The 25,480-nt window shown below is 44.7% G+C and overlaps 1 protein-coding gene across 1 annotated transcript; it reads right to left on the bottom strand.

Moving 5' to 3' along the window:
* Window positions 1-748: 748 nt before the first annotated feature.
* On the bottom strand, window positions 749-22,106 carry nsun5 (NOP2/Sun RNA methyltransferase 5). Its single transcript, XM_068010194.1, has 10 exons — window positions 21,971-22,106; window positions 19,806-19,928; window positions 18,808-18,979; window positions 17,216-17,324; window positions 16,171-16,309; window positions 13,092-13,207; window positions 9,638-9,816; window positions 8,497-8,710; window positions 3,317-3,481; window positions 749-1,549 (listed from the first exon to the last, which is right to left on the bottom strand). Exons 1-10 carry the CDS (start codon window positions 22,061-22,063, stop codon window positions 1,405-1,407), a joined length of 1,455 nt encoding a protein of 484 aa, XP_067866295.1. The 5' UTR covers window positions 22,064-22,106; the 3' UTR covers window positions 749-1,404.
* Window positions 22,107-25,480: the final 3,374 nt, after the last annotated feature.

Raw genomic sequence — 25,480 nt, 5'->3', positions numbered from 1 at the left:
TTTCCAGAGATTGGAGACAATAGGAATTTTGCTACCTTTATCAATGCAGGCTTCCTCTCAGCAAAGGAGCTTTTCTCTACAGAGCAGCAACTCTTTCTCTGGGTCGTTTCCTCTCCAGGGGTCTTTTTCTCTCCAGGCAGAGAACAGCCCCAACTCAAATGTAAGATTCCTTTTTTTAAAAAAAAAAGAGACCGGGAGAGTTCTTTTTCTGGTCTGCAAACCCAGGTCTCCAATAGCAACTGGCTTCTCAATCTAAAAGCAAAACTAAACTTTTAACAACCTAGGTACAAGACAATCGTAAAATCTTTCTGGTTGCTTTGATACAAGTTTTAGAGCCTGCAGTTTAAACACCAAATCTCAGCAGTCACTGTTCAGTCTTAAAGGCACACAGACCTCTTTGTTTAAAAAAAACAAAACTCTCGTGACAATCCTCAAATGTGAGTCAGGTTTTCAGTTTTCCTCATGCTGCTCTGTCTTAACTCTTTACTCATGGTTAATTTTTTCATTTCTTTACAAATTCTTTCCATTACTTGACAAATGATCTGTCATATCATCCAACTTCTGATGTTTTATCCTACCTCTATCCTTTTTTTTTCAGATTCTACAAATATGTCTACACTCTCCTGCTGCACGTTTGCACCTTTTTCTCTGTTTCTGAATCGCATCTACTGTAAAAGGGGCACTGGAATGCAGAGTTGAAAGCACAAGGCTGGCTATTGATGCAATAAGTTAATTGCTTAACTTAGTCTTCTCGGTCATGCTTTATTTTTCCAATTACATTTCAGCCAGAGTTAAATGCAGGAAAAAAGGAATGCATATCAATTTAATTGACCGTATACAACAATAGACCAAAAATAATTGTGAAATAGATTCACATTAGACACCTCCAGCAAATATTCAGCTGGGAAGGTCTGACTCATCACGTAATTTTACACATTTTCTTCACTCCTTCAGGTCTTAGGGGTATAAATTTGAGTAGATGTTGTACTCAAGTGGTTTACTATAAACAGACTGGACCTCCATCTCTTCTGGCAAAACCACTCTACTCTAGAATAATTTTGGACAGCAAAGATATTAAAGGAAGATGCACATCAGCTGTCTACTGTATGTAATGTTGGGGGGTGGGGGGCAAGAAAGAGAGGGAACAGTAGCACCCACACGTCTGAGATCATTAACACCAGACAGACTGAGGATTCAACCTGAGCCATTATTAGTCCACACCATATGACGGGGCTCATTGATATTCAGAGAAACAAGATCTACCCTCTTCCAGTCATACTTTCATTCCTTAGACCAAATCACCACCTATAGACCTGAAAAGTCCCACCAAGCTGTTCCACAACAGGTTCTTATGTTTTTCAGATTTCCAGTTCATCGCCTCCAAACCAGCTACAATTAGCCTAACTATTGAGGGCTTTTCTGCTTCTTCACCTTTCTCCGTTTCACCTTCCTGGACTGAGCAGGTAGCAACAAAGGCATAGGTTTTCCTTCTGATGTGGTCACAGGAACAAGGCCAGCTGAAGGAAGTGACATCACCTCTTTAGTCGAGCTGAAAATAATACAGGAAATCAGTTTCAATTATATTATGAATCCATTGTTTCAAAAGTCCTGGGCCACTCTGCACCATCAGACTCAACTCAATTTATTTAATTTCTTAATGTAATTTCTTCTTGTCTTCCCACTTTTAATGGTTTGTGTTCTTGAACGCTCTTACACTCCTTTGGACATTTTACCATTTAATCTACATTTCCCCTTCATATTCTTCCTCCCAAAATGCATTACCTCATTATACTGACATTAAATTTCATCTGATCTTTATGTACTAACTTGTTTATGTCCTCCTCAGCTATCTTAGTTTGCTTCACAGCTAACGATGTTTCATATTTTTGTTACCTATAAAATTTGATATTGTGCCCCATACCTAAATCCAGCTCATTTATTTATATATTGTTACGGCCAGGTGAGAAAGAGGTCTAGGGGTCCCTTTCAGCCTTCACATGGTCTTACTGTAACAGGGTTTTTATTTTTAAACACACTGTTTTAGCTCACCCTTGGTGAATCCTTGTTCACTGCTTTCCAACTACAAGGCAAAGAAATGAGCACAAACAGACTTTCTTAGGTTTAAAGAAGGTGAAATTTTATTAAACTTGAACTCTAATTTGGTTGACGCCTACGGATACACGACGCTAGCATGCATATGCGATACACACATGCAAATAGAGACAGAAGAGAGAAGAAAAATAAAGGTTTGAGGCAATATCTGAAGAGTTTTTGTTACGGGTCTTCGAGCTCACTGTACAGTCAGTGTTCGTAGGTGGATCTTGCTTTTCATTGGGGCCCAGTATTCTTCTTAAACCTTGTTCACTGTAGGAGACTTTTCTCTCTTGGGGTTCATGTATCTTCAGTGGGTTATTGGAGTTCAGTGAGAAAGAGATGGGAGCAGACAGGAGAGGAGGTCTGTTTCAGTCCAGGAGCAAAGAGCTTTCTGCCAGTTGAACACTGTCTCTCCAATTTAAAACATCCCCCTGTTGACCAGCAAGGTGGTCACGTGACTGACTGGTATAACCAGTTCTGGCTTTGTGGATTGAATTGAAGCAGGGAATAACTCCTTTGTCTACTAGCACTGTCTGTTAATATGCAAAAATGTCTTTCGAGCCAGGGGCCTGGCAACCCCTTCTAACAGGCCTTCTCTTCTTTCCAGCAACAATTTGAAATTTAATGCCCATGTGGCGAAATTAATGTGCCTCATTCTTGGCAGGTGGGGGCCTGCAAGATAATATTGAGAATAGCAATGGTCAGCCCAGTCGACAGAAAACAACGTCAGGGAGCCCGAGACCTAAAGTAAGTTTTTGTTGCCTCATCAGAACCTCCCACTCCATTTTACGCCACCCCCCTACCACCATCCCACTCTTTGGGGGGGTGGGGGTGTAAAATTCAGCCCTAAGTGACTATGCATGTGGAATCTAACTGCAAGACTGAATTCAATTGAGACTATAGGCTATTGAACAACACACACACACCTTGAGCAATATGACATGTGGAATCTATGTACTAAGTACAGGACTGAATTGGATTGAGTATAGGTTGTTGAACATCAGAGAAAATCTTCACTGCCACAGATCTGAATAAAGAGAACCCATTCATGCTGTATTACCAAACTGCCCTGGAGAATTAAACACTTTTTACCTTTTAATTTTATGCTGCTTAAGAACAATGTATAATTATTTCTACGACACCAACTTCAAGGTTTTACCTCACTTAAAGGGATTGTTAATCAGGGTTTCATGGGAGTATGGACATTCTACAGAAAGCATACCTCTCTCTGTTTTGCTCCGTCTCCTTCTCTCCGCATTGCTTTTCAAACATGGCAACAAAAAAGCCATTTGTCAAGGTGTCATTGGGTGTAGCCCGGATACAGTGGGGACCTTCCGGGAATGTATCCAGACCACGATATGGCCATGATGGCATCAGATTGACCAGTCTGTATGGAAGAAACAGGAGCACATCAAACAGACAACACCTAAAATGCTGTTCACTTTCCCACTCGCTAGTTCTCACAGTACAAGCTTTTGAGTCCCCAAATTTCTCTCCTAGAGAGGCACCAACTCTTGCTGGGGTCTGGTTCCACTGGCTGCCCCCAAGTACCTCAGAAGCAATTATTCCTTATGTGGGAACTTGGGTGCAATTGGCAGACTAGTCAAATGTGGAAATGATCGCAGTCAAGACTGATCTTGTCCTGCCCAATTACCCATAAAACGCAATGAACAGCAGTCAGGAATGAGAACGCCGGGCTGATTTTCTCCTTCTAGGCTCTAGGACAGCGAGGTAAATTGTAAAACCTCAGCTGAGATCAGCTACCTCAGCACAGAACAGGAATCTTGAACTCGTTCTTCCTGAACTTTAAGGTTAAGTGCAACCCAAAAAGCTTACTAGAGTGGCATCAGAAAATGAAACAAAAAGGCAGGACATTTGGTCATAGGTTGCCATTAAATGCAGTGCTCCATCTTCCTGGAATCATGCATTGTATCCAGCCACTACTCAAACAAGTCAGCAGTCACTCCTGAGAACTTAAGAAATAGGAGCTGGGGTGGGCCATTTGATCCTCCACCTTCCCACACTATCCCCATATCCCTTAATTCACTTGGCACCCAAAAAATCTGTTGACCTCGGTATTGCAATGGATAGAAAATTGGTTGGCAGACAGGAAACAAAGAGTAGGGATAAATGAGTCTTTTTCCGAATGGCAGGCAGTGACTAGTGGGGTACTGCAGGGATTCATAATATGTTTTAATGATTTAGATCAGGGAACTAAATGTAATAGCTCCAAATTTGCAGATGACACAAAACTGGGTGGGAGGGTGATTTGTGAGGAGGATGCAGCGAGGCTTCAGGGTGATTTGGACAAGTTGTGTGCAGTTTTGGTCTCCTTATCGGAGCAAGGATGTTCTTGCTATAGAGGAAGTGCAGTGAAGGTTCACCAGACTGATTCCTGGGATGGCGGGACTGACATATGAGGAGAGATTGAGTTGGTTAGGATTATATTTGCTGGAGTTCAGAAGTGTGAGGGGGGATCTCTTAGAAAGCTATAAAATTCTAACAGGTCTTGACAGGGTAGATGCAGGAAGGATGTTCCCGATGGCGGGGAGTCCAGAACCAGGGGACATAGTTTCAGGATACTGGGGTAAACCTTTCAGGACTGAGATGAGGAGAAATTTCTTCACCCAGAGAGTGGTGAGCCTGTGGAATTCGCTACCACAGAAAGCAGTTGAGGCCAAAACATTGTATGTTTTCAAAAAGGCGTTAGATATAGCTCTTGGGTCTAAAAGGGATCAAAGGGTATGGGGCAAAAGCCAGAACAGGCTACTGAGTTGGATGATCAGCCATGATCATAATGAATGGCACAGCAGGCTCAAAGGGCCAAATGCCCTACTCCTGCTCCTATTTTCTATGTCTTGAAAATACTCAACAACGGAACATCCACAGCTCTCTGAGGTAGAGAATTCCAAACATTCAAAACTCTTTGAGTGAAGAAATTTCTCTTCATCTCAGTTTAACTGGTTGAGCCCTTAGTATGAGACTGTGACCTCGTGTTTTAGATTCCCCAGACAGGGGAAACATTTTATCAGCATCTACCCTGTCAGACCCCTTAAGAATTTTATGCTTCAAGTAGGTCACCTCAATCCCCTCATCCCAGGAACCAGTCTCATCAACCTTTGTTACACTCCCTCCAGGGAAAGTTTGTCCTTCCTTAGGTAAGAACAAAACTGTGCACAGTTCTCCAGGTGAGGCCTCACCAATTCCCTGTATAACTTTAGTAAGACTTCTTTACTCTTATACTCCAAACCCTTTTTAATGAAAGCTGACATACCATTTGCCTTTCCAAATCAATAGAGTCTTAATGTAAAATGTCAGTCCTTGCAGAAGACCAGAATTCACAACCTGGTGTGAGTCACTGGATTCCCTCCAGACCAAGGAGATCAGCGAGACTGACTCAATCTGGATTCACAAGGAGATCCATGTGAATGAAAATGAATCTGGATTGATTGTCACTGGGCTATAGCATGAGTGAATTGCAGAAACACTTTCCCCAACCAATAATGGTCATCTGTGAGGCACTTTATACATTACTGAATTCTAGCTGATGAGACCCCAGACTGGATTTTGGGCCTCCGCTGGGGCTGGGAACAAGAGGTGGATGGGAGCTAAAAATAGCCCTGCTGGCCAGCGTCCCGGTTCCCCGGCTCCATCCCACTTCCGGGCCATTTTTGAAGAGGCGGAATGGGGGAGCAGCAGGTCTACCCGCCTGCACATGGCAAGTAGCCGACACAGCTCGTTAAGAGCCTATTGAGGCCAATTAAAAGGAGGCCGACAGATTTCCAGTCAGCATCCAGGTCCCCGCAGTCGGCAGGGAGCCAGTTTAGGTGCTGGAGGCGACCTCCGGGCAGCAGACCAGGGGGCCAGCACTCCAGGCAGGTCTAGAGGCCCACCCTTCCTGCCTGCATGCAGGAGCAGCTGCAGGCTGCCCAGTTGAGGGAACCCCACCACCAGAGTGGTGGCCTAGCTATGAACTCCCATTTTTAAATTTTGTTTAGAAAAGTTGAAGAAAGGGCACCTCCATTTTAAAGTGCCCTCTCCTTTACTTACCCTCTATTGCAGCCTGCTGCCTCTTTCAAGCTGGAAGGCCTCTGATTGGCCCTCCAGCTTTGAGAGCCCACCTATCATCCTTAATTGGATGACAAATTCAGCCAATTAAGGAGCAGCCTCCATGAAAATCTGGACTGGTGATTGTTTCCAACCCCCCAGATTCAGGAACCGGAAATAGTCCTGACTGTTTCCCGCCCCCAGAGGGAAAATCCTGTTCCGTGTCTGATGTAAATTTATTTAACTTTTATTCAACAAAACTATTAAAATCGACTGAATTAAAATTAATCGTGTGTGCACCTCTCAAAATACCAAATAACAAAATCTGATGAATGTAACCAGTAAGTTTTAGTCTAGGGTATTTTAAAAATCAGAAGAAACACATTTCCATCAGTTTAGAATTAGAGATGCAACTGAGACAAGGAAAGCAGAAAGATCCCTGGTCCATTTGAGGCAGGTTAGCTGATCTAAGCTGGGGAAGCTGAAGGCCACTATAGTTGGTATCAGTGGTGCCCCCACCCCCTGGGTCCCTTCCCCCACAAACCCAGCTAAGGAACAATTCATCCAAGGCTCCTGTATAAGGTACTGGTGAGGCCACACCTGGAGTAGTGTGTGCAGTTTTGGTCTCCTTACTTGAGAAAGGATATACTGGCACTGGAGAGGGTGCAGAAGAGGTTCACTAGGTTGATTCCGGAGTTGAGGGGGTTGGCTTATGAGGAGGACTGAGTAGATTGGGATTATATTCATTGGAGTTCAGAAGAATGAGGGGGGATCTTATAGAAACATATAAAATCATGAAGGGAATAGATAAGATACAAGTAGAGAGGATGTTTCCACTGGCAGGTGAAGCTAGGACAAGAGGGCATAGCCTCAAGATTAGAGGGAGCAGATTTAGGACTGAATTAAGAAAGAACTTCTTCACCCAGAGGGTTGTTAATCTATGGAATTCCTTGCCCAGTGAAGTAGTTGACGCTTCTTCAGTAAACGTCTTTAAAGCTAAGGTAGATATCTTTTTGAACAATAAAGGAATTAAGGGATACGGTGGGAGCACGGATAAGTGGATCTGAGCCCACGAAAAGATCAGCCATGATCTTATTGAATGGCGGAGCAGGCTCGAGGGGCCGGACGGCCTGCTCCTGCTTCTTATGTTCTTATGTACCAGACTGCCAGCCACTGATCCCTGCTGGAAAGAGTAGGCCTGTTAACATCAGTGAGGGCAGAATCAGACTTGGGTCTAGTGCAACCTCCTGCCTTTCTTATATGAATAATACAATAGCCAGTGACTTTTTTTAATTCGCATGTGAGCATCACTGGCTAGGCCAGCATTTGTTGCCCAGCTGCTTTCTTGAACCGCTACAGTCTTTGAGGTGTAGGCACACCCTACACCTGTAGGGAGTTCCAGGATTTTGACCCAGCGACAGTGAAGGAATGGCGATATAGTTCCAAGTCAGGATGGTGTGTGGTTTGGAGGGGAACCTGCAGGTGGAGGTGTTCCCATGCATCTGCTTGCCTTGTCCTTCTAGGTGGTAGAGGTCATAAGTTTTGAAGGTGCTGTCTATGCAGCCTTGGTGGGTTGCTGAAGTGCATCTTGTATATGGTACACACTGCTGCCCCTGCACGTCGGTGGTGGAGGGAGTAAATATTGAAGGTCGTAGATGGGGTGCCAATCAAGCGGGCTGCTTTGTCCTGGATGGTGTCGAGCTTCATGAATGTTGTTGGAGCTGCACCCATCCAGGCAGGTGGAGAGTATTCCGTCACACCCCTAACTCGTGCGTTGTAGATGGGAAAACAGATGGCGAGTTACTTGCCACAGAATTCCCAGCCTCTGACCTGCTCTTCTGGCCACAGCATTCATATCATAGAGTCATAGAGCTAAACATCACAGAAACAGGCCCTTCAGCCCATCGTGTACATGGCAGCTGGTCCAGTCCAGTTTCTGGTCAATGGTGACCCCCAGGATGTTGATAATGGGGATTCAGCGATGGTAATACCATTGAATGTCAAGGGCAGATGGTTAGATTCTCTCTTGTTTGAGATAGTCATTGCCTGGCACTTGTGTGGTACTAATGTTACTTGCCACTTATCAGCCCAAGCAACTACTTGAGTGAGGGGGGAGTGTGTAACTGGTGTTTTCCAGGTTTTGGTGGAAAAGAGAGAAAAGAATTGGCAAAAAATGTCATAAGTTGTCAGTTCTAATTTTTCAGAGTTGGGCAGGGGTTACAGATTGTGAAAAGGTATCTTTGAGAACAAAGAAAGTAACTGTTCGTGAATTGTCTTAATGAGATAATCGGGGGGGGGGGGGGAGGTTTAAAAGATCATTGCCTTCACCTCCTCACAAGAACATGGAGCCTCTACCTGATCCGATTGCCAAGTTTCTTTAGTATCTCCTCAACGACATCCTCATTCTCCTCGCGATGGATCGAACAGGTTGAGTAAATGACACGTTCCACGCCTGGAAAGCTCAGTGCGTGATTGAGGGCTTTGCACTGGAAACCTGCGAGCGCCTGTAGACGTTGTGTGGACGATGACGCCTCATCGTCTGTGAGCTGGTTCAAGCGGTTCACAATTCCTTGTTTTAAAAAGATAAATTAATTAAAAGCCTCTATTTGTGGGTAAAATGAATTCCTGACAACAGAGCTATTCAGAATCCAAAAGTCATCCAGTGGAGCTCAGGTTGTGCAGTACTTTAAGGGTTCAAAACTTACAGTTCAACTGCTATAGGAAGCAACCTAACACAAACAGTGCACAACTATTTTTGCCAGCTATCTCCCATACTCTCCTGACAACACCAACTCCATTCCATTGTGCCATCAGACCTCTAAAGCTCACCTAAATAGCTGTTCTTTCCAGTGGGGGGGGGGGGGGGGTGGTGGTGGTGATTTCATGGGATTGAGGTAGCTTGAGTGCTAACTCTCTCCTTGTTCTCAAGCATCTCTTAAAATCCCGTTGATTCAACCATTTCTTTGGTCTCTCCTTCCCCATCCCTGCTCTGTGCCCAGCTCCTCCTTTGTAAATCACTGACTACTTGAAGAATGCTACATAAGTGCAAGCTGCTGCAGACACAGTGGACTCCTTCAGTTTTATGAGGATACAAATTCATCCATTTGCTCTTTTGCCTTGAAGCTACACAGGTCACCTTCTCCAAGTCCTCCAACACTGGGCCAAGCTTGGCACCATTTCAAAACAGACAGTCCAAGAGTGACTGCTCACTAAATTTCAGGACAGGAAAAGTATTTTCAAAAACTGCAGGCAGTTCTTTTATAAAGCGTCCCCTTCCCAAATCCCCCAATTCTGGACAGGGGTAACTAATCTGGCTGAGAGCTCAGCATTGAGGAATCACTCAAATCCTCCCAATCCCTCCAAAACCATCCTCTAATGTAGCACAACAGGATCCAGGAATTTAGCGGCATCAAGCTTTACCCCTGCCCCCCTCCCCCTTTAATAGGGCACAAACCCACTCTGTCATCCAGCTGCAAGTAAAGGAGATTCTCCTCACCAGAGCCACTGCATGACGGGTCCAGTAGAATATACTTTACATCCTGGTACTTGGAGTTTCTGGGATCCACAAGCAAGAAGTCCTGATTGGCCAGTTCATGGCACGTAACTCCAGCCCTCAATAGCAGGGTACCCATTGAAGCCAAGCGCTTGGTGTCAAGATCAAAGGCAAAGAGTTTCCTTAAAAGATTAAAGCAATAACAGGGTTCCATTGGTATTTTCAGAACAGACAGACAACGGATGAAGACACAGATGGTAAATCAAAGCAGTATGGGAGTACAGGTCTATCCTGTTCATATCACAAGCAATTTAAATGACAAACGAACATACGAATTAGGTACAGGAGTAGGCCACTTGAGCCTGCTCCACCATTCAACAAGATCATAGCTGATCAAATTGTAACCTCAACTCCACATTCCTGCTTACCCCCCAGATAACCTTTCACCCCCTTGCTTATCTATCTACATCTGCCTTAAAAATATTCAAAGACTCTGCTTCCACCGCCTTTTGAGGAAGAGAATTCCAAAGACTCACTACCCTCAGAGAAAAAGTTTCTCCTCATCTCTGTCTGAAATGTGCAACCCCTTTTTTTTTTTAAAAAAACAGTGACCCCTAGTTCTAGATTTTCCCACAAGGGGAAACATCTTTTCCACATCCACCCTGTCAAGACCCCTCAGGATCTTATGTTTCAATGAAGTCGCCTCTTGCTCTTCTGAACTCCAGCAGTCTCACCAATGCCCTGTATAACTGCAGCAAAACCTCCCTACTTTTGTATTCAATTCCCCTCACAATAAATGATAACATTCTATTAGCTTTCCTAATTACGTGCTGTACCTGCATACTAACATTTGCGATTCATGCACTAGGACACCCAGATTCCTCTGCATCCTTTCACCATTTAGATAATATGCTTCTTTTTTATTCTTCCAGCCAAAATGGACAATTTCAGATTTTCCCACATTATACTCTATTTGCCAGATCTTTGTCCACTCACTTAACCTATCTATATCCCTTTGTAGCCTCCTTAAGTCCTCTTCACAACTTACTTTCCTACCTATCTTTGTGTCATCAGCAAATTTAACAACTATACCTTCGGTCCCTTCATCCAAGTCATTTATATAAATTGTAAAATGTTGAAGCCCCAGAACAGATCCTTATGGCACACCACTTGTTATATCTTGCCAACCAGAAAATGACCCATTTATGCTACTCTCCGTTTCCTGTCAGCTAGCCAATCTTCTATCCATGCCAACATTTTACCCCCTACACCATGAGCTTCCACAATACTTTGATGTTGCACCTTATTGATTAGAGATACAGCACTGAAACAGGCCCTTCGGCCCACCGAGTCTGTGCCGGACATCAACCACCCATTTATACTAATCCTACACTAATCCCATATTCCTACCACCTACCTATACTAGTGGCAATTTATAATGGCCAATTTACCTATCAACCTGCAAGTCTTTTGGCTTGTGGGAGGAAACCAGAGCACCCGGAGAAAACCCACGCAGACACAGGGAGAACTTGCAAACTCCACACAGGCAGTACCCAGAATCGAACCCGGGTCCCTGGAGCTGAGAGGCTGCGGTGCTAACCACTGCGCCACTGTATCAAATGACAGTATCTTCCCTCCTTCAAATGTTTGCTGTTACGTTAGCTGCTCCCTATCTTTGTTAAAAACAGCTCCTTTTGTTGCCTGTTTCAACATTTTTTGCAGCTTCCAACATTGCACAGAGGGGAATGGTTAGCAGGTGCTCGATCGATTCGGATACACAGTGGTGGATGGGATGGGGCAGGGAGTGGGAGTATGTAATTCTGCTACTATGAATCCCTGGGTTCACACTGGGGATATCAAATTGAAGTTGAACAGAATGTGCTGAATGGGAATGCACACCTGGAAAGATAAACCCTGAACAAGGCGGGCAGACCTAAAGACGAGCAGACGGATGGAGCAGAATCGCAGCCTAGAGATGATGTACCGCAGCAAGGAAGAATGGGTTGGGGGTGAGGGGGAAGTGGGCAGGAGCCAGGGTGGTGGATGCTACACAATGAAAATGGAGCAAATGTTGTAAACTTGAACATGCACAATTGAAAAAAAATTCATACCATTTCCATGTGAGTGAGAGTGCCGGTAGAAAAGGATCAATGGTATTTTGAGTTTTTGTTAAAAAAAAGGACACAGAGTACAAAAGCAGCAATGATAAATTTGTAGAAGGCAGTGCTTAGACCACAGGTGGAGTACAGTGTGCAGTTTTGAGTGCCCAATTATAGAAAGGATATTAAAGCCATAGAGAAGGTGCAGCGTAGATTCACCAAGAACATGCCAGGGAAGGGAAACTAGTCTGCAGAAGAGACTCGAGATGTCGAGGCTATTTCTGGTCGGGCAGAGAAGGCTTAAGAGGAGATTTAAGAGAATTATGAAATGTGACTAGGCAAAAGAATATTTCCTCTGGCTGGGGGTGCCATTGCGGGGATTATCAATTTAATACTGCCGATTGGAGAGGGAGAAGAGAGGTCAAGAGAAATGTCTTTATACAGAGGTTGTTGGAACACAGCATGTGGTTAAAGCAATCTCCTTTTGAATGAACATTGAATAAATATTTTAAGCTGAGGATAATACAGGGCTCCAGGGAGAAAGCAGGGAATGGAATTAATTTTTGGATTGCTCTAGCAAAGAGCCAGCATAAACACAATGAACCAACTGGCCTTCTCCTGTGCCGTAAACCTCGATGGTTAATGTGGTTCTTCAACTTTAGATTTCATACACACTTACTGTTTGCCATTTTCATGCTAATTGCACTGGCACAGGACTATAAATTATACGAAATCTTGTAGTTCTAGTGCTTTTCTCTCTCCCAACCACTCCATGGAATTTCCACAGTTGTCCTGAGTTCTGTCCTCCTGCTCCCCTCCCCCATGATGCTCTCATAGCCTTGATCTGAAGTGATATTCCCACAGATTTGTCCATGATATACAAAGAGAGGGATTCATCTTACAAACACAACAGTTCTCCTCCGTCTGAAGCTGCTGTTAATCCTAGAGTTATCCATGATCTCCTCGGTGTTATTCCTAGTTATCCGTGATACCCGATCCCCACCTTGATATTCCCAGAGTTTCCCAATTCTTGTCCAACTCTCACACAGTTGCCTAAATTTCACCTACCCCCTCCCCAGCTGTAAGCTCAGTCCAGCAATGGATCATGCAAACAAGTGTCACTGCCAGCAAGACAGCTTCAGTTTATAGTGATATAATTTTTTTTTTTAAAGTAACTGGTTATAATGGAGGACGTGTCTGTGGGACAGCCACCTGCCAGTTTCTGGGCCATTGTGCAAGAACAGATCCAGCTCTAACAGGAAGAGAGGGGTTGTGTTTGTAAAATGAAGCCCTTTCCTTAAGTATCACAGGTCTTTCAATCTTATTCTTTAACGTACTGCAGTTAGGCCTGGACTTACCCTTTATTACAGAGAATAGCAGCAAGATGGCTGGTCTTGTTCCCAGGGGCTGCACAAGCATCAATCACATGAGAACCTGCTGGAGGGTTCAAAAGAAATGCTGGGAGACAACTGGCCTGGAAAAAAGGGGAGGGGAAAAACAAGCATTCAGTGGATCTGTGACAAATCTGCCCAGGTGACCTGGTTAACGTGAGCGAGTCAGTCAGTAGGTATGCCCCACACTATGGCAAGTGCTTCATTGAGAGATACTGGAGCTAGGGCACTCCAGTGTGTTGGAACATCAAGAGTCCATCATATACAGCATCAGTGAATCTTGAACAGGCTGATGGCTCTTTACAAGATCATACCAGCACAAGAGCTGGGTAGAAGGGAGATGTCAGTGTTAACTGTGGGTTCACAGATGGCTCATGAGCCCCATCTTAGCCTTGCAGACTCTCTCACAGTGAGGACATTGGTTGTCAGCTGGAAGAGCTGGTGGCAGATTGTTGGCTCGAGCATCTGTCCTCTCTTTCTGTCTCTCTCACCGTTCTCCCTCAGTGGCTGCTCGTTGATTGGAAGGTCTTGACACCATTTTTTGATGGATCCTCATTTTGGTCGTGATTGGGCATCTGCTTCCCATGTGTCAGTGTTAAGAGAGCAGATCTTCATGGAGGCTTTGGGATTGTCTTTCAAACATTGCCTTTGACCCCTATGTGAACAGGCTCCCTTGCGTAGCTGAGTAAGCACCTGTTTGGGCAGTTTTGAGTCGGGCAATTCTGTCAACATGTCCCATCCATCTCAGCTGATAGATTATCAAGGCCTCTACACTTGGCATGTTGTCTTGAAGGATGCTCATGTTTGTCTTTTGTCCTCCCACTTGATTCACAAGATCCTTCTCAGACAGCATTGACAATGTTGTTCTGGGGCCTCGATATGGCAATATAAGTTGTTCAAGCTTCAACACAGTAGAGAAACATGGGGCGAACCAATGCTCGACTGACCTTGAGTTTAGTGTCGGGTCTGATATCATGATTCTTGAAAACCTGAGTACATAATTTACCATAGGCTGAGCTAGCACATCGGATTTGGTGGTGTACTTCATCAATGTTGAGGGCGGCACAGTGCCGCAGTGGTTAGCACCGCAGCCTCACAGCTCCAGCGACCCGGGTTCAGTTCTGGGTACTGCCTGTGCGGAGTTTGCAAGTTCTCCCTGTGACCGTGTGGGTTTCCGCCGGGTGCTCTGGTTTCCTCCCACAGCCAAAGACTTGCAGGTTGATAGGTAAATTGGCGGTTGTAAATTGCCCCTAGTGTAGGTAGGTGGTAGGAGAATGGTGGGGATGTGGTAGGGAATATGGGGTTAATGCAGGATTAGTATAAATGGGTGGTTGTTGGTCGGCACAGACTCGGTGGGCCGAAGGGCCTTTTTCAGTGCTGTATCTCTAAATAAAAAAAATAAAATGTCAGCTTTTTGGGATGGACAGCTTCCAAGATATGGGAAGTGAGGGACATTTTCCAACACTTCACCATGAATCTCAATTGAAGGCATTGGATTGGATACATTTGGTGTGGATTGGTAGAGGAATGTGGTCTTCCTGGTGTTCAGGGCATGTCCCATGCTCTCATAGGCTTCAGCGTACACATCAACTATCTGTTGTAGTTCTTCTTCAGTGAGCACAAAATTGTGCATGGTCAGCATACGGTAGTTCTGTTACAGAAGTGGTCACTGTCTTGGTTTTGGCCTTCAGCTGGTTGAGGCTGAAGAGTTTACAATCAATGCAATAAATTATTAACACACCTGGGGGGGGGGGGGGGGGGGGGGGGGAGCCTGTAGTGTTGGTGCAATGACATGCCCCTGTTTGACGCCGGTTTTGACAGGGAAGGGGTCTGTATTGGAGCCATGCATCGTACCGTTATTTGCATATCATCATGTAGGAACCTGATGATATTTGTGAACTTAGCTGGGCATCCATATTGCTGCAGCACCTTCCAAAGGGCAGTTTGATTTACCAAGTCAAAGGCTTTTGTGAGTTCGAAGAAGGCCATGAAAAAAGGGTTGTTCTGCTCTCTGCACTTTTCCTTAAGTTAGCATGCTGTGAAAATCATGTCAGCTGTTCCTCAGAAGCTGCACGGAGACTCTGGAAGGACCTCCTCTGCAACTGGCGAGAGGCAATTTACAAGTATCCTAGCTAGGACTTTGCCAACAGTTGAGAGCAATGCTATGTTAAACTGTAGCAACTACAGTATCTTGTCTCTTTTTTTGAAGATTGTGATCATTGTGGTGTCTCTAAGGTCACTTGGAATTTCGTCATTCTGGGAGAGCTTCACAAATAGGGCATGTATCTGAGAGATCAGTATGTCTCCTCTGTGTTTCGGCACTTCTGCAGGGATATTATCAGGACCAGAAGCTTTCATGTTTTTCATCTGGTTGACAGCAGTTATCACGTCATCGAGCGCTGGATCATCATCTAGCTCATTTCTGATTGTACATTGTGAGAGCTACTCCAGCAGGCACATGTCCACCGTGAAGTTCTGATTGAGTAGTTCTACAAAGTGCTCTCTCTAGCGGGTGTTGATCCAAGTGCTGCTAGTGATTAAATCTGCTGCAGGTGCATCTCTGCATTCTGTACTAATCCATAAAACCTCCACAACATAAATACCAACAGCCAAGCTTTACACACTGCTCCTCCTGCCAGGGAAGCTCACTTGCAAATGGCTTACTATTCAATGAACCAGGGTTTCTGCATCAAGCAAATCTGTACCCATCGGTGTGCCAGTACAACTTCTTTTGAAACCCACTGCGTAAAACACAGGAGACTCAATCATGGCCTATCATTTAATCTCGAAGGAACATTTAGATATACTCCCTGATCGACAACATTATGAAGCAAAATTCAGAATATTCCTCTGTCTTTCTGTCTTCACTGCTGCCCTCCACCACAATACTCGCATTCTCCCTCCCCAACAGGTGTATTTGATCTACTCAGTCTAATTGGAAGGTAAAAGCTTTCGATTATACACATCAGTTCCTCTGAAACCCTTGCAACCACCATGATTCCAGAATGCACCATATGGAGCATTGGTGAAGTGTGACCAGGTTTACCTTATCCTGCAGAATGATATGCCCAGCTGTGTATAAGTAGTGTTTATGAAGATCTGTCTTCGGATGGAAAACCAGTAATTCTGGGAGGTGAAGGTCACCGATGAACTGTTTACGACCAAGATGCCTCAGATCAGCTACACTGCGAAGAAGAATTTAGCTGTGAGAACACTGGGAACAAACCTAAGTAAATAGCTGTTGGTTTTGCATAAATAGTTGGTAAGTTGGCAAACTAATGGAACTCATTATTTGGGACAAACTTGATGAATAAACATATGAAATTAACCTAGTAAATGGATTCAAAAGACACAGATCCTGCCTGACTAACCTCTGACTCTTCTAAGCAACTGACATTTCAAGTAGACAATGCAATGTCCCATCATATAGTGGACCTAAACTTCCAGAAAGTCTTTAATTAAGTTCCATATGAAAGGCTGCTGAACACAGTTAGGCAGTGAGTGAATAGCCTGGGTAAAAGTTGGGAGCTGGATAAAAATAAACTAGCTACAAGAGAAACAGTGGGTACTAGTTAAAGGGGAGTTGGTGTTAGGTAGAATATCCTAGGGAGCGGTGCTGGATTTGGAAGCACAATAGTAGTTGGTCAACTGCTCATGATACTAAACAGGCGGGTAGTCATGCAGACAGGAGATACAAAATGGCCTTGACGAAATTTGCAAAAGGGCATAGCTATAACAAATGTAATTCAATACAGGTACATGCAGTGTGATACACACTGGAAGAAGAAATAAGAGATGTGGTTACTCAATGAATGGCGCTGTTCTTGCTGAATAAGAGGATGAAACAGATTGGAAGCAATACTAGACTCAGCACTGTCAATTGCAGAACAGTAAATCAACAAAACAGACAGACAGAATACTGAGCTGTATTGTCAAATTGGTAAAGTCTGAGACCCCAACACTGAGTGCTGTGGTCTGCAGCTCCAGCCCCTCTGAATGACAGTCCAGGGGATCTGGTAAATTGTCCCCTTCTGTACAACATCCTTTGAAATGATTTCATGCATGGCACTGGAGTAACAGATCAAATATACCTGGTGGCCTGCCCCAGGTAAATGTAACCTTCACGTTTGAAGTAGTCAGTCACATCCTCCACATTGTTTTTCAGCAGGTTTACTCGGACATAGCGAGGCAGCTGGCAACCTGGCAAGAAAGAAGCAGTCGGGGAGATTACTGAAGGGCAACAGCCAATTCGAAGACATAACAACACAACATGATGCAGTCATATCAAGTGGAATGGGTGCCAAGGCTTCTGCTTTTCAGAATGTAAAGGCCCTGATGCAAAATGCAATCAACCAAGCCATTCCAAAAAAGCAAAGGGAAATCCATACATGACTGTGGCCCGGAGTTTATGGTGAGCAGCGAAGCAAGGGTGTTTGTTGCAGACCAGGAAGTAAGTCTCGCTGAGAGATCTCTTTGGTGAAAATTTCCACTCTATCATTGTGCAGTGATACTGCAACAGATTGCAGCGTTCTTTACTGGGCATTCCTGGCGTGAAGCTGGAGTGATGTCACCAGGCTGCCCAAGCAGCCAATCACATTAAAGGATTTTCACTGACCACCCCCCCCTTTAACATAGTAAAGTGTGCCAAGGTGCTTCACAGGAGCATTATCAGACCAAATGTGACACTGAGCCACATAAGATGATATTAGAACAGATGAGAAAAGGAGGTAGGCCTTAAGGAGTGATTTAAAGGAAGAGACAAAGGTAGAGAGGTTAGGACGGGAATTCCAGAGCTTAGGGCCTAGGCAGTTGAAGGCATGGCCACCAATGGTGGTGCAATTAAAATCAGGGATACACAAGTTGGCAGAATTGGAGGAGTGCAGATATCTTAGAGTACGTCCCTTCGCTTCAGTGCCTTAGGGCAATTCAGTTTCAAATTGGATCAGGAAGCAGCACTCTGACTTCTGTAACAAAGAGATATCTGCACTCCTCCTGTTCTGATCTCTTGAGCATCCCCAATTTTAATTGCTCCACCACTGGTGGCTATGCCATCAGCTGCCTAGGCCCCAAGCTCTGGAATTCCCTCCCTAAATCTTCCAGCCTCTCTACCTCACTTTCCTCCTTTAAGACACTCCTTAAAACCTACCTCTTTGAACAAGCTTTTGGTCAAATGCCCCAATATCTTATGTGACTAGGTGCCAAATTTTGTTTTATAATGCTCCTGTAAAGTGCCTTGGGATCTTATGACATTAAAGGTGGTATACAAATACAAGTGCTCGTTGTTGGTTGTAAATTCAAATCCATCCCAGGCACTGAGCTGGTAATCAGCACAAAACTGAGGGAGTGAGGTGCTTTGTTTCGTGAGAGACATTAAACTGTAGCCCTGTCTGCCTGTTGAAGTGGATGTTTAAGATTCCATGGCATCATTTGAAGAGCAGTGGGGAGTTCCTTCAATGTCCTGGCCAATATTTCATTCCTTAGCCAACACCACCAAAAAAAAAAAATCAGTTAACCAGTCATGTGTCTCATTTACTGTTTCTGGGCCCTTGTTCTGAATAAACTGCAGTGACGACACTTTACCAATAATTAAGAGGCTCTGAAGCATTTCACGACGCTCTGAAGATATGATAAACACAAGTGGTTTCTTATATTTTTCCCCTCACTGTGCTAGAAGGTTCCATACCTACTGTGCTGGAAGCTTTCGTTTCTATAAGATCCTCATTGCGGCTGACTTTCCTTTTCACTTTCAGTCTGGCCAGTGCAGATTTTAACTGGGAGCGATGTTTCAAAATCAGAGCTTTCCAACTCCCGCCACACTTCAGGCCCTTCCCAAACAGGAGGTCGTATACCAGTACCTGTGTTTAAAAAGTCAATGTATCCTTTTTATAAATGTTCTAAATCAGTTGTCGTACTTGAGCAACTTTCACACAAGCAGGGTCTCCATCAACAACACTCGAAACTCCAAATACATCATCCTGTACATTCTCCCTCCTCTATCTACATTGCAATCAAGACTCATTTCTGACTCTAACCCATTCTCTCAAAACTGTGGAACTACTTACCTCTCTGGCTTCCTTTTGGTCACTGGGCAGTTATTATAGTTCAAGCTCTCCTTCCCCCTTCAATACCCTTGTATAGACTCGGGCTTCCATAAGCACACCCAGTCTTTTATAAATCAAAGCCTTCATCTTCAGCCTCTGCTACAAATCTCAGTCAAACACCAATGGAGAATACATGGGCTGCCCACCACATTCTCCTGTCACCTCAGATACCACAAGCCCACTGCAGCAAGCACATTTATTTATTGATAAAATATTCAGAACAGGGAGATCAGCAAGAAACCACACAGTACAATCTAACTTACACTCTACGCAAATTGTGTTGGCCATTTAAAATGACAGCGAGTTTCTTCTAGCTCCTTAGAGTTCCTACTGGCCCCAGCACATAAAGCAACACAGCAAATAGAACTAGTGTCTTATGTGATTTTTCCGAGAAAGGAAGATCGCTGGTGCCAGTCCATTCCAACAGTCCTTACAGATTACTTTCTAGAAGAAATTGAGAACTCTGCACAAGGTTTCTCTTCACACTTAACATGGAGAAAGATCCATGCAAGAAAAGGTTAAAAGGGGAAGGGTGATGGAGAAAATGACTCTGTACACCCAGCCACATTAACAGTCATACCTTGGCGACAGTGATCTGCAGTTTCTTCTCCTTCTTCAACAGGTCTGTTGTGCTAATAATTTCCTTCAACACAGGAGTGTATTTCAGTGTTTCACACACCAAAGCAAACAGCTGCTTAATGTTCTAAAAGGCAGGAAAAAAAAGTTACCATTTTCTGTATGATTCATCCCCACCTACTTTATACCTTTTTTTTCCCCTTGGTTGAAAACTGTCTGGGACGCTGGACCCAGGTCACTGCCGAAGTCTTGCCAGTGGACGCTGGTAGGAGGCCATGTAGTATGACTGAGGAGGCTTGTGTTCTGGTTTCTCTTGTGAAGAATGGGAAACACATCTCCTTAGCCAGACAGAGACGGCTGAGATTGGGAAGTTAGCATGTCAAAAATCTTAGGAAAGGATTCTGAGACCGTCTGTCCAATTGATTCTAATTACATTTTTCAACTCTGGACAAGAGAAAAGCAGCAAGCATACCTGCATTAGGTATGCCACAGGCAACTTCATATAGAACTCTCCCTGCACTATAACCCAAAGGGAATTGAATAAATACTTGAAGGGGAAAAATCTGTGCAACTATGGGGAAAAGGGGAGGGAAGTGGACTAACTGGATAGCTCTTTCAATGAGTTGGTGCAGGCCCGATGGACTGAATAGCCCCCTTCGGTGCTGTATCATTCTATGATCTACAAAATTAGTGCTGCTTTCATAAAGAAAACACGCAATTATTGCGTGACGAAAATCACACGCCAAATGGACATGATAATTTTGTCATATAGAACACTGCTTGAAACTTTTACTGGACATCACAAATAACTTTTAAAAAGCAAAACTGAACAACTAAAAATGGCCACACACATTTGCATTTGAGAAGACAAAGGCTGGCTAAAAGACAAGAGGTAAATTACCCAGTCTAGCTGGAACAATAGGGGTGCTCCCTGATTCAGTTAGCGAGATTGCTTTTGGCAATAGTGGTGATCAAAAGATGTTGACACCCTTTAACTTTGAAAGTGTCAAACCCCCCCACGCCATCCCCTACCAAGTATGTCTGAACAGCCTTGAATTTCAAAGTTCCTTCCAGAAATGGCTGTTTCAAACAAAGAGATGGTCATATGACAAACCTGCTGGTGTAACACTGAGGTTTTTGAATTGTGCCTCAGAGTGAACAAGGGACCACAACTGAACTCCAAGAAAAAAACATCTCTCTCTCCAGCAAAGTCCCAGGGAAACCACGGTGGCAGCTACTACACCTCAAGACAACAGAACTTTACAGGCAACCACCAAGAAGACAAATAAAACCTCTCTTCAGCCTTCAGGAAACAGAGAAGCAAGCCTGAAATTGTGCAAGTGGCCCAAGCAAGGACTCCAAAACTTTAACTTCAATTGAGGACATTACAACCCAGTATCTGAATTCAATTTATTACAAACTTTACTTCAACCTTCCAACTCTTTCTTCCCCTCTGTATCTATTTGTGTGTGAACCTCTCGTATGCATGCAAGTGTGGATGTGTCGCGTATTGTAGTAATTTTAACCGGTTTAGAGTGTTAAGGTTAATAAACTTACATCTTTCTTGTTTAAACCCAAGAAAACCTGTCTGATTGGCTCATTTGTTAATATATTCGAGGAGGAAGGAGCAAGGGCTCACTGTGGTGGTAAGCTAAAATCACAGTGTTTAAAAAGATAAACTCTGTTACAGCCAAACCAGAGAAAGGGTGAGAGGAGAGCCTGAGACCCCTTCCTCACCTGGTCGTAACTGGCATAAGTAACAGCATTGTGGCGTTTTTGATTAAATTTTAAATGGCTCTTCTTGTTATTAAGGTCGCCGACCTCTGGAATAGGGAATAAAAGGATATGAGAATAAGGGGATTAAAGGAACAGATTGGACAAGGATTGTGCAGAACATAAACCAACAGGGACCTAACCGCCCGTTTCCAAGCTGCAATTTCTGTGTAAAATTTAAGAACAAATGCAGGAAACCCAAATAATAAATTACATAAGATTACACTCCCTGCCAATATAATAGACCTTTGGCAGATGACCAGCTCTAACCAAAATGCGTTAGATTTTACGCTCAACCAGCAGATCCCCAGATTCTCCCCCAGCGGATCCCCCACTCACCGCACGGCCGGTGTCTTTCCCCGGAACCGGGCAATAATTCTCCCGGATCGCCCTTACCTGGTGGCCGCTGTTATAAACCAGCGTTTTGACAGATCCACGCTTCCCCTCCACCTGCTCCAGAATCGTGGCCGCCTTCACATAAAGAGCCATCTCCCAGCCGACCCCCGACCCCGAGTCACAGGTCACAACCTCTATCCACGTGACTCTCCGCCGCACTTACATTTGCGGCAAAGCCGTAAATAAAGGCCCGCTCACTCAGCGGCAGCTCGCTTTACGACAGAAGGTCAGGAGTTGGCGGGCGAGTTCGAAGTCAGTTTGTTAGTGACCAATTACCGTCCTGACATTGTTTAACATTTATCAACCCATCATAGTGCTCAGTTCTTGCACCAAACTGGAGTGAAAACAGAAAGGCTCAGCAGGTTGTTCGGTGCCAACTTTAATTCTCTGCCCCAGTCCCACTCTGAGCTTTCTATCCTCAACCTCCTGCACTGTTTCACCGAAGCTCAATGAAACAGCATCGCATCCTTTCCATTAAGCATTTTACAGCCTCCTGGACTCAACACCGAGTTCAACAATTTGAGATCATGACCTCTTCCCACATTTTGTTTTGTGTTTTTGTTTAATTTTTGGATGGCAGCTCTTGGTGATGGTTCTATTTCCCATTTACAACTCCTCTGACATCTTTTGTGCCTTCTATCGTTACCATTTTTTTGTCTTGCACCATCATCCCTTTTGTTATTTAATTTTCAAAATGATGCCTGACAACAGAGTATGCGCAGAGCGATCAAGGATGTCATTAATGTATGCAAACATTTGCCAGCCTGCCAGTATGAATGCGTACATGATACATGACGCCATCATGCAATGAGGCCCTCACCCCTAAATAGCCGTCTCCACCCGAACAGTACCCCGTTCCCTCCCTAATGGCCACTCTAGCCTTCGGCCACTTCCTCCAGGCCTCCCCACTACCCCCCTCTTAGCCATTCGCTCCCACCCTCGACGCTTTCTCCCTCACCCCCCCAAATCCTACCACCAGCCACTTTCTTCCCCACCCCTCAGTCGCTTGCTTCAGACCTCGCCACTGCTCCCCCACTCCCCTTGGCTGATTGTTCCACGCTTCCCGCCACCCCACTGTCTGGCCACTCTCCGCACCCCCCTCCCTTCCAGCTGCTAGCTCCAGGCCGTGCCGCTTCCCTCCTCTTGGCCACTCGCTCCTACGTCACCACGTCACCCCTTGTGGCTGTCTTGCTTCTTCGAGGGGTGCAACAGAGAACAATCGAATGTGGGAGCGAGTGGCTGAGAGGGAAGTGGCGCAGCCTGGAGCTAGCGGCTGGAGGGGGGGTGAGCGGCCGGAGAGCAGAGTGGGGGTGGGGGGGGTTAGCGAGGAGCGGTGTATGATCAGCCGGGGGGGGCGGGGGGATAGGTAGGGCAGCAGTAGCGAGGTCTGGAGCGAGCGGCCAGAGGCAGGGGGAGAGCCGAGGTCAGAGCGAATGGCTAAGGGAAGGCAGCGGGGAGCGAGTGGCGAGAAGATGGGGGGAAGGAGGGAGTGGCAAAGAGAAGCGCAATGGCAGGAGGGAGCAGAGGACTGTTGGGGGTGGGATGGAGGCAACGATGGCAACCATTGAGGGGATTTTCGGGTTGAATTTGATTTTTGTGATAAATTGAGCAGTGCCATCTTTAATCCTGGCAGCTGCCTGAAACATCGCAGACAGTTACATTTCAGTGTAAGAGGTGGCATTTGCGCATGTGCTGGTACTGTGGCACCTATTGGTTGCGTTGTCAGCAAATGCAGCCTTTAATTTTGCCTGCCTCCCACCACATCAAGACCTTCCCTTTCATTCTTTCCTCCTCTCCTGCACTATCCTTGCTTCTGTACTTACTTAATACACATTTAACTTCTAATTCTGAGGAAGGTCTTCGACCTGAAACGTTTCTCTCTTCAGACGACCTTTGTAGGTCAGGCAAGTGGACAGTATTTCGTCACACACCTGACTTGTGCCTTGTAGGTGGTGGACAGGCTTTCGGGAGTCAGGAACTAAAATACTTGCTGCAGAATTCCCAGCTTCTGACCTGCTCTTTAAGCCACAATATTTAAATGTCTGGTCCAGTTAAGTTTGTGGTCATGGTAACCTGCTGGACGTTGATGGTGTGGGATTCAGCAACGGTAATTGCATTGAATGTCAAAGGGTGATGTTTAGATTCTCTCTTCTTGGCGATGATCATTGCCTGGCACTTGTGTGGTACGAATGTTACTCCATGTTCAGCCCAAGTCTGAATGTTTTCCAGGCCTTGCTGCATGTGGAAACAGACTACTTCAGTATCTGAGGAGTCTTGATTACGATGCAGATAGAGTTGGAAGAATGTACAGGATGGTGTGTTTGGAGTTTCGAGTGTTGTTGATAGAGACCCTGCTCGTGTGAAAGTTACTCAAGTACGACAGCTGATTTAGAACATTTATAAAAAGGATGCTTTGACTTTTTAAACACAGATACTGGTATAGGACCTGCTGTTTGGGAAGGGTTTGAAGTGTGGTGGAAGTTGGAAAGCTCTGATTTTGAAACTTCGCTCCCAGTTAAAATCTGCACTGAAAACTTCTGGCATAGCAAGGGAAAATTATAAGAAAGCACTTGTGTTAAGCACACCTTATCATATCCTCAAAATTTCCTGAAATGCTTCACAGCCACTTACTTATCTTTAAAGTTGTCACTGCAGTTTTGTTTGAAAATGGACGGGCACTTTATTCAGAACAAGGGTCCCGAAACAGTAAATGAGACACATGACTGGTTAACTGATTTTTGGTGGTGCTGATTGAGGGAAGTGTAATGTAGTAATGACCTGAATTTTAAGTAATCTTACCCTTAAGAGACCAAACCACGGATGACATCACCATATACATATATGCAGGAGACACCATCGTGAGACAGACACTGAGCACATGGCCTGCAGACAAGACCTGGACCTAAGAAACATGTAGAGCTCATACAATATAAATAGTTACGGTAATCAAGAGTGTTGTGTTGAACCCTGAATAGCAAGCCTGTTTCTATCCTTAAGAAGACTCACTGATCTGCTTAACAGCTCTACATAAAAAGAAGCACAGCACAACACTACATTTTCTGGTGACGAGGAGAGAAAAAAAGACGAGAGAAAACCTGGACTGGAATAGAGAGGAAATGGGCTGTAACAACAAAAAAGAATCACAGAATCACATAAAGAATCAGGTTTTGCAACTACATAGAAATAAGGAAAACAAACGTGATGCAGCCATAACTTAATTATTAAAAGGGGCGCAAACCTGAACGCACTAGCCATTTGAAAAAAAAGGTTTACAAGAAGGCAAACCACACAGACAAGACTTGCATCGACGATTCCAGATTTAAGCAAAAGCAATCACCATGTGTATGCAACAATTGCCAGTATTTCCAGCCTTTACAGAGACGGACAGCGATCCAGGGTCACACTGGAGCAAATGGCTAGTAAGGTTCGAACATCTAATGGTGGCACTCGATATCAATACATCCCAATGAAAGATAGCGCTACTCCTACACTATGCTGGGCCAAAGGTCA

The sequence above is a fragment of the Heterodontus francisci genome, chromosome 30 (assembly GCF_036365525.1).
Source record: "Heterodontus francisci isolate sHetFra1 chromosome 30, sHetFra1.hap1, whole genome shotgun sequence".
NCBI lineage: Eukaryota > Metazoa > Chordata > Chondrichthyes > Heterodontiformes > Heterodontidae > Heterodontus > Heterodontus francisci.
This window is presented reverse-complemented; position numbering and strand designations above follow the sequence as displayed.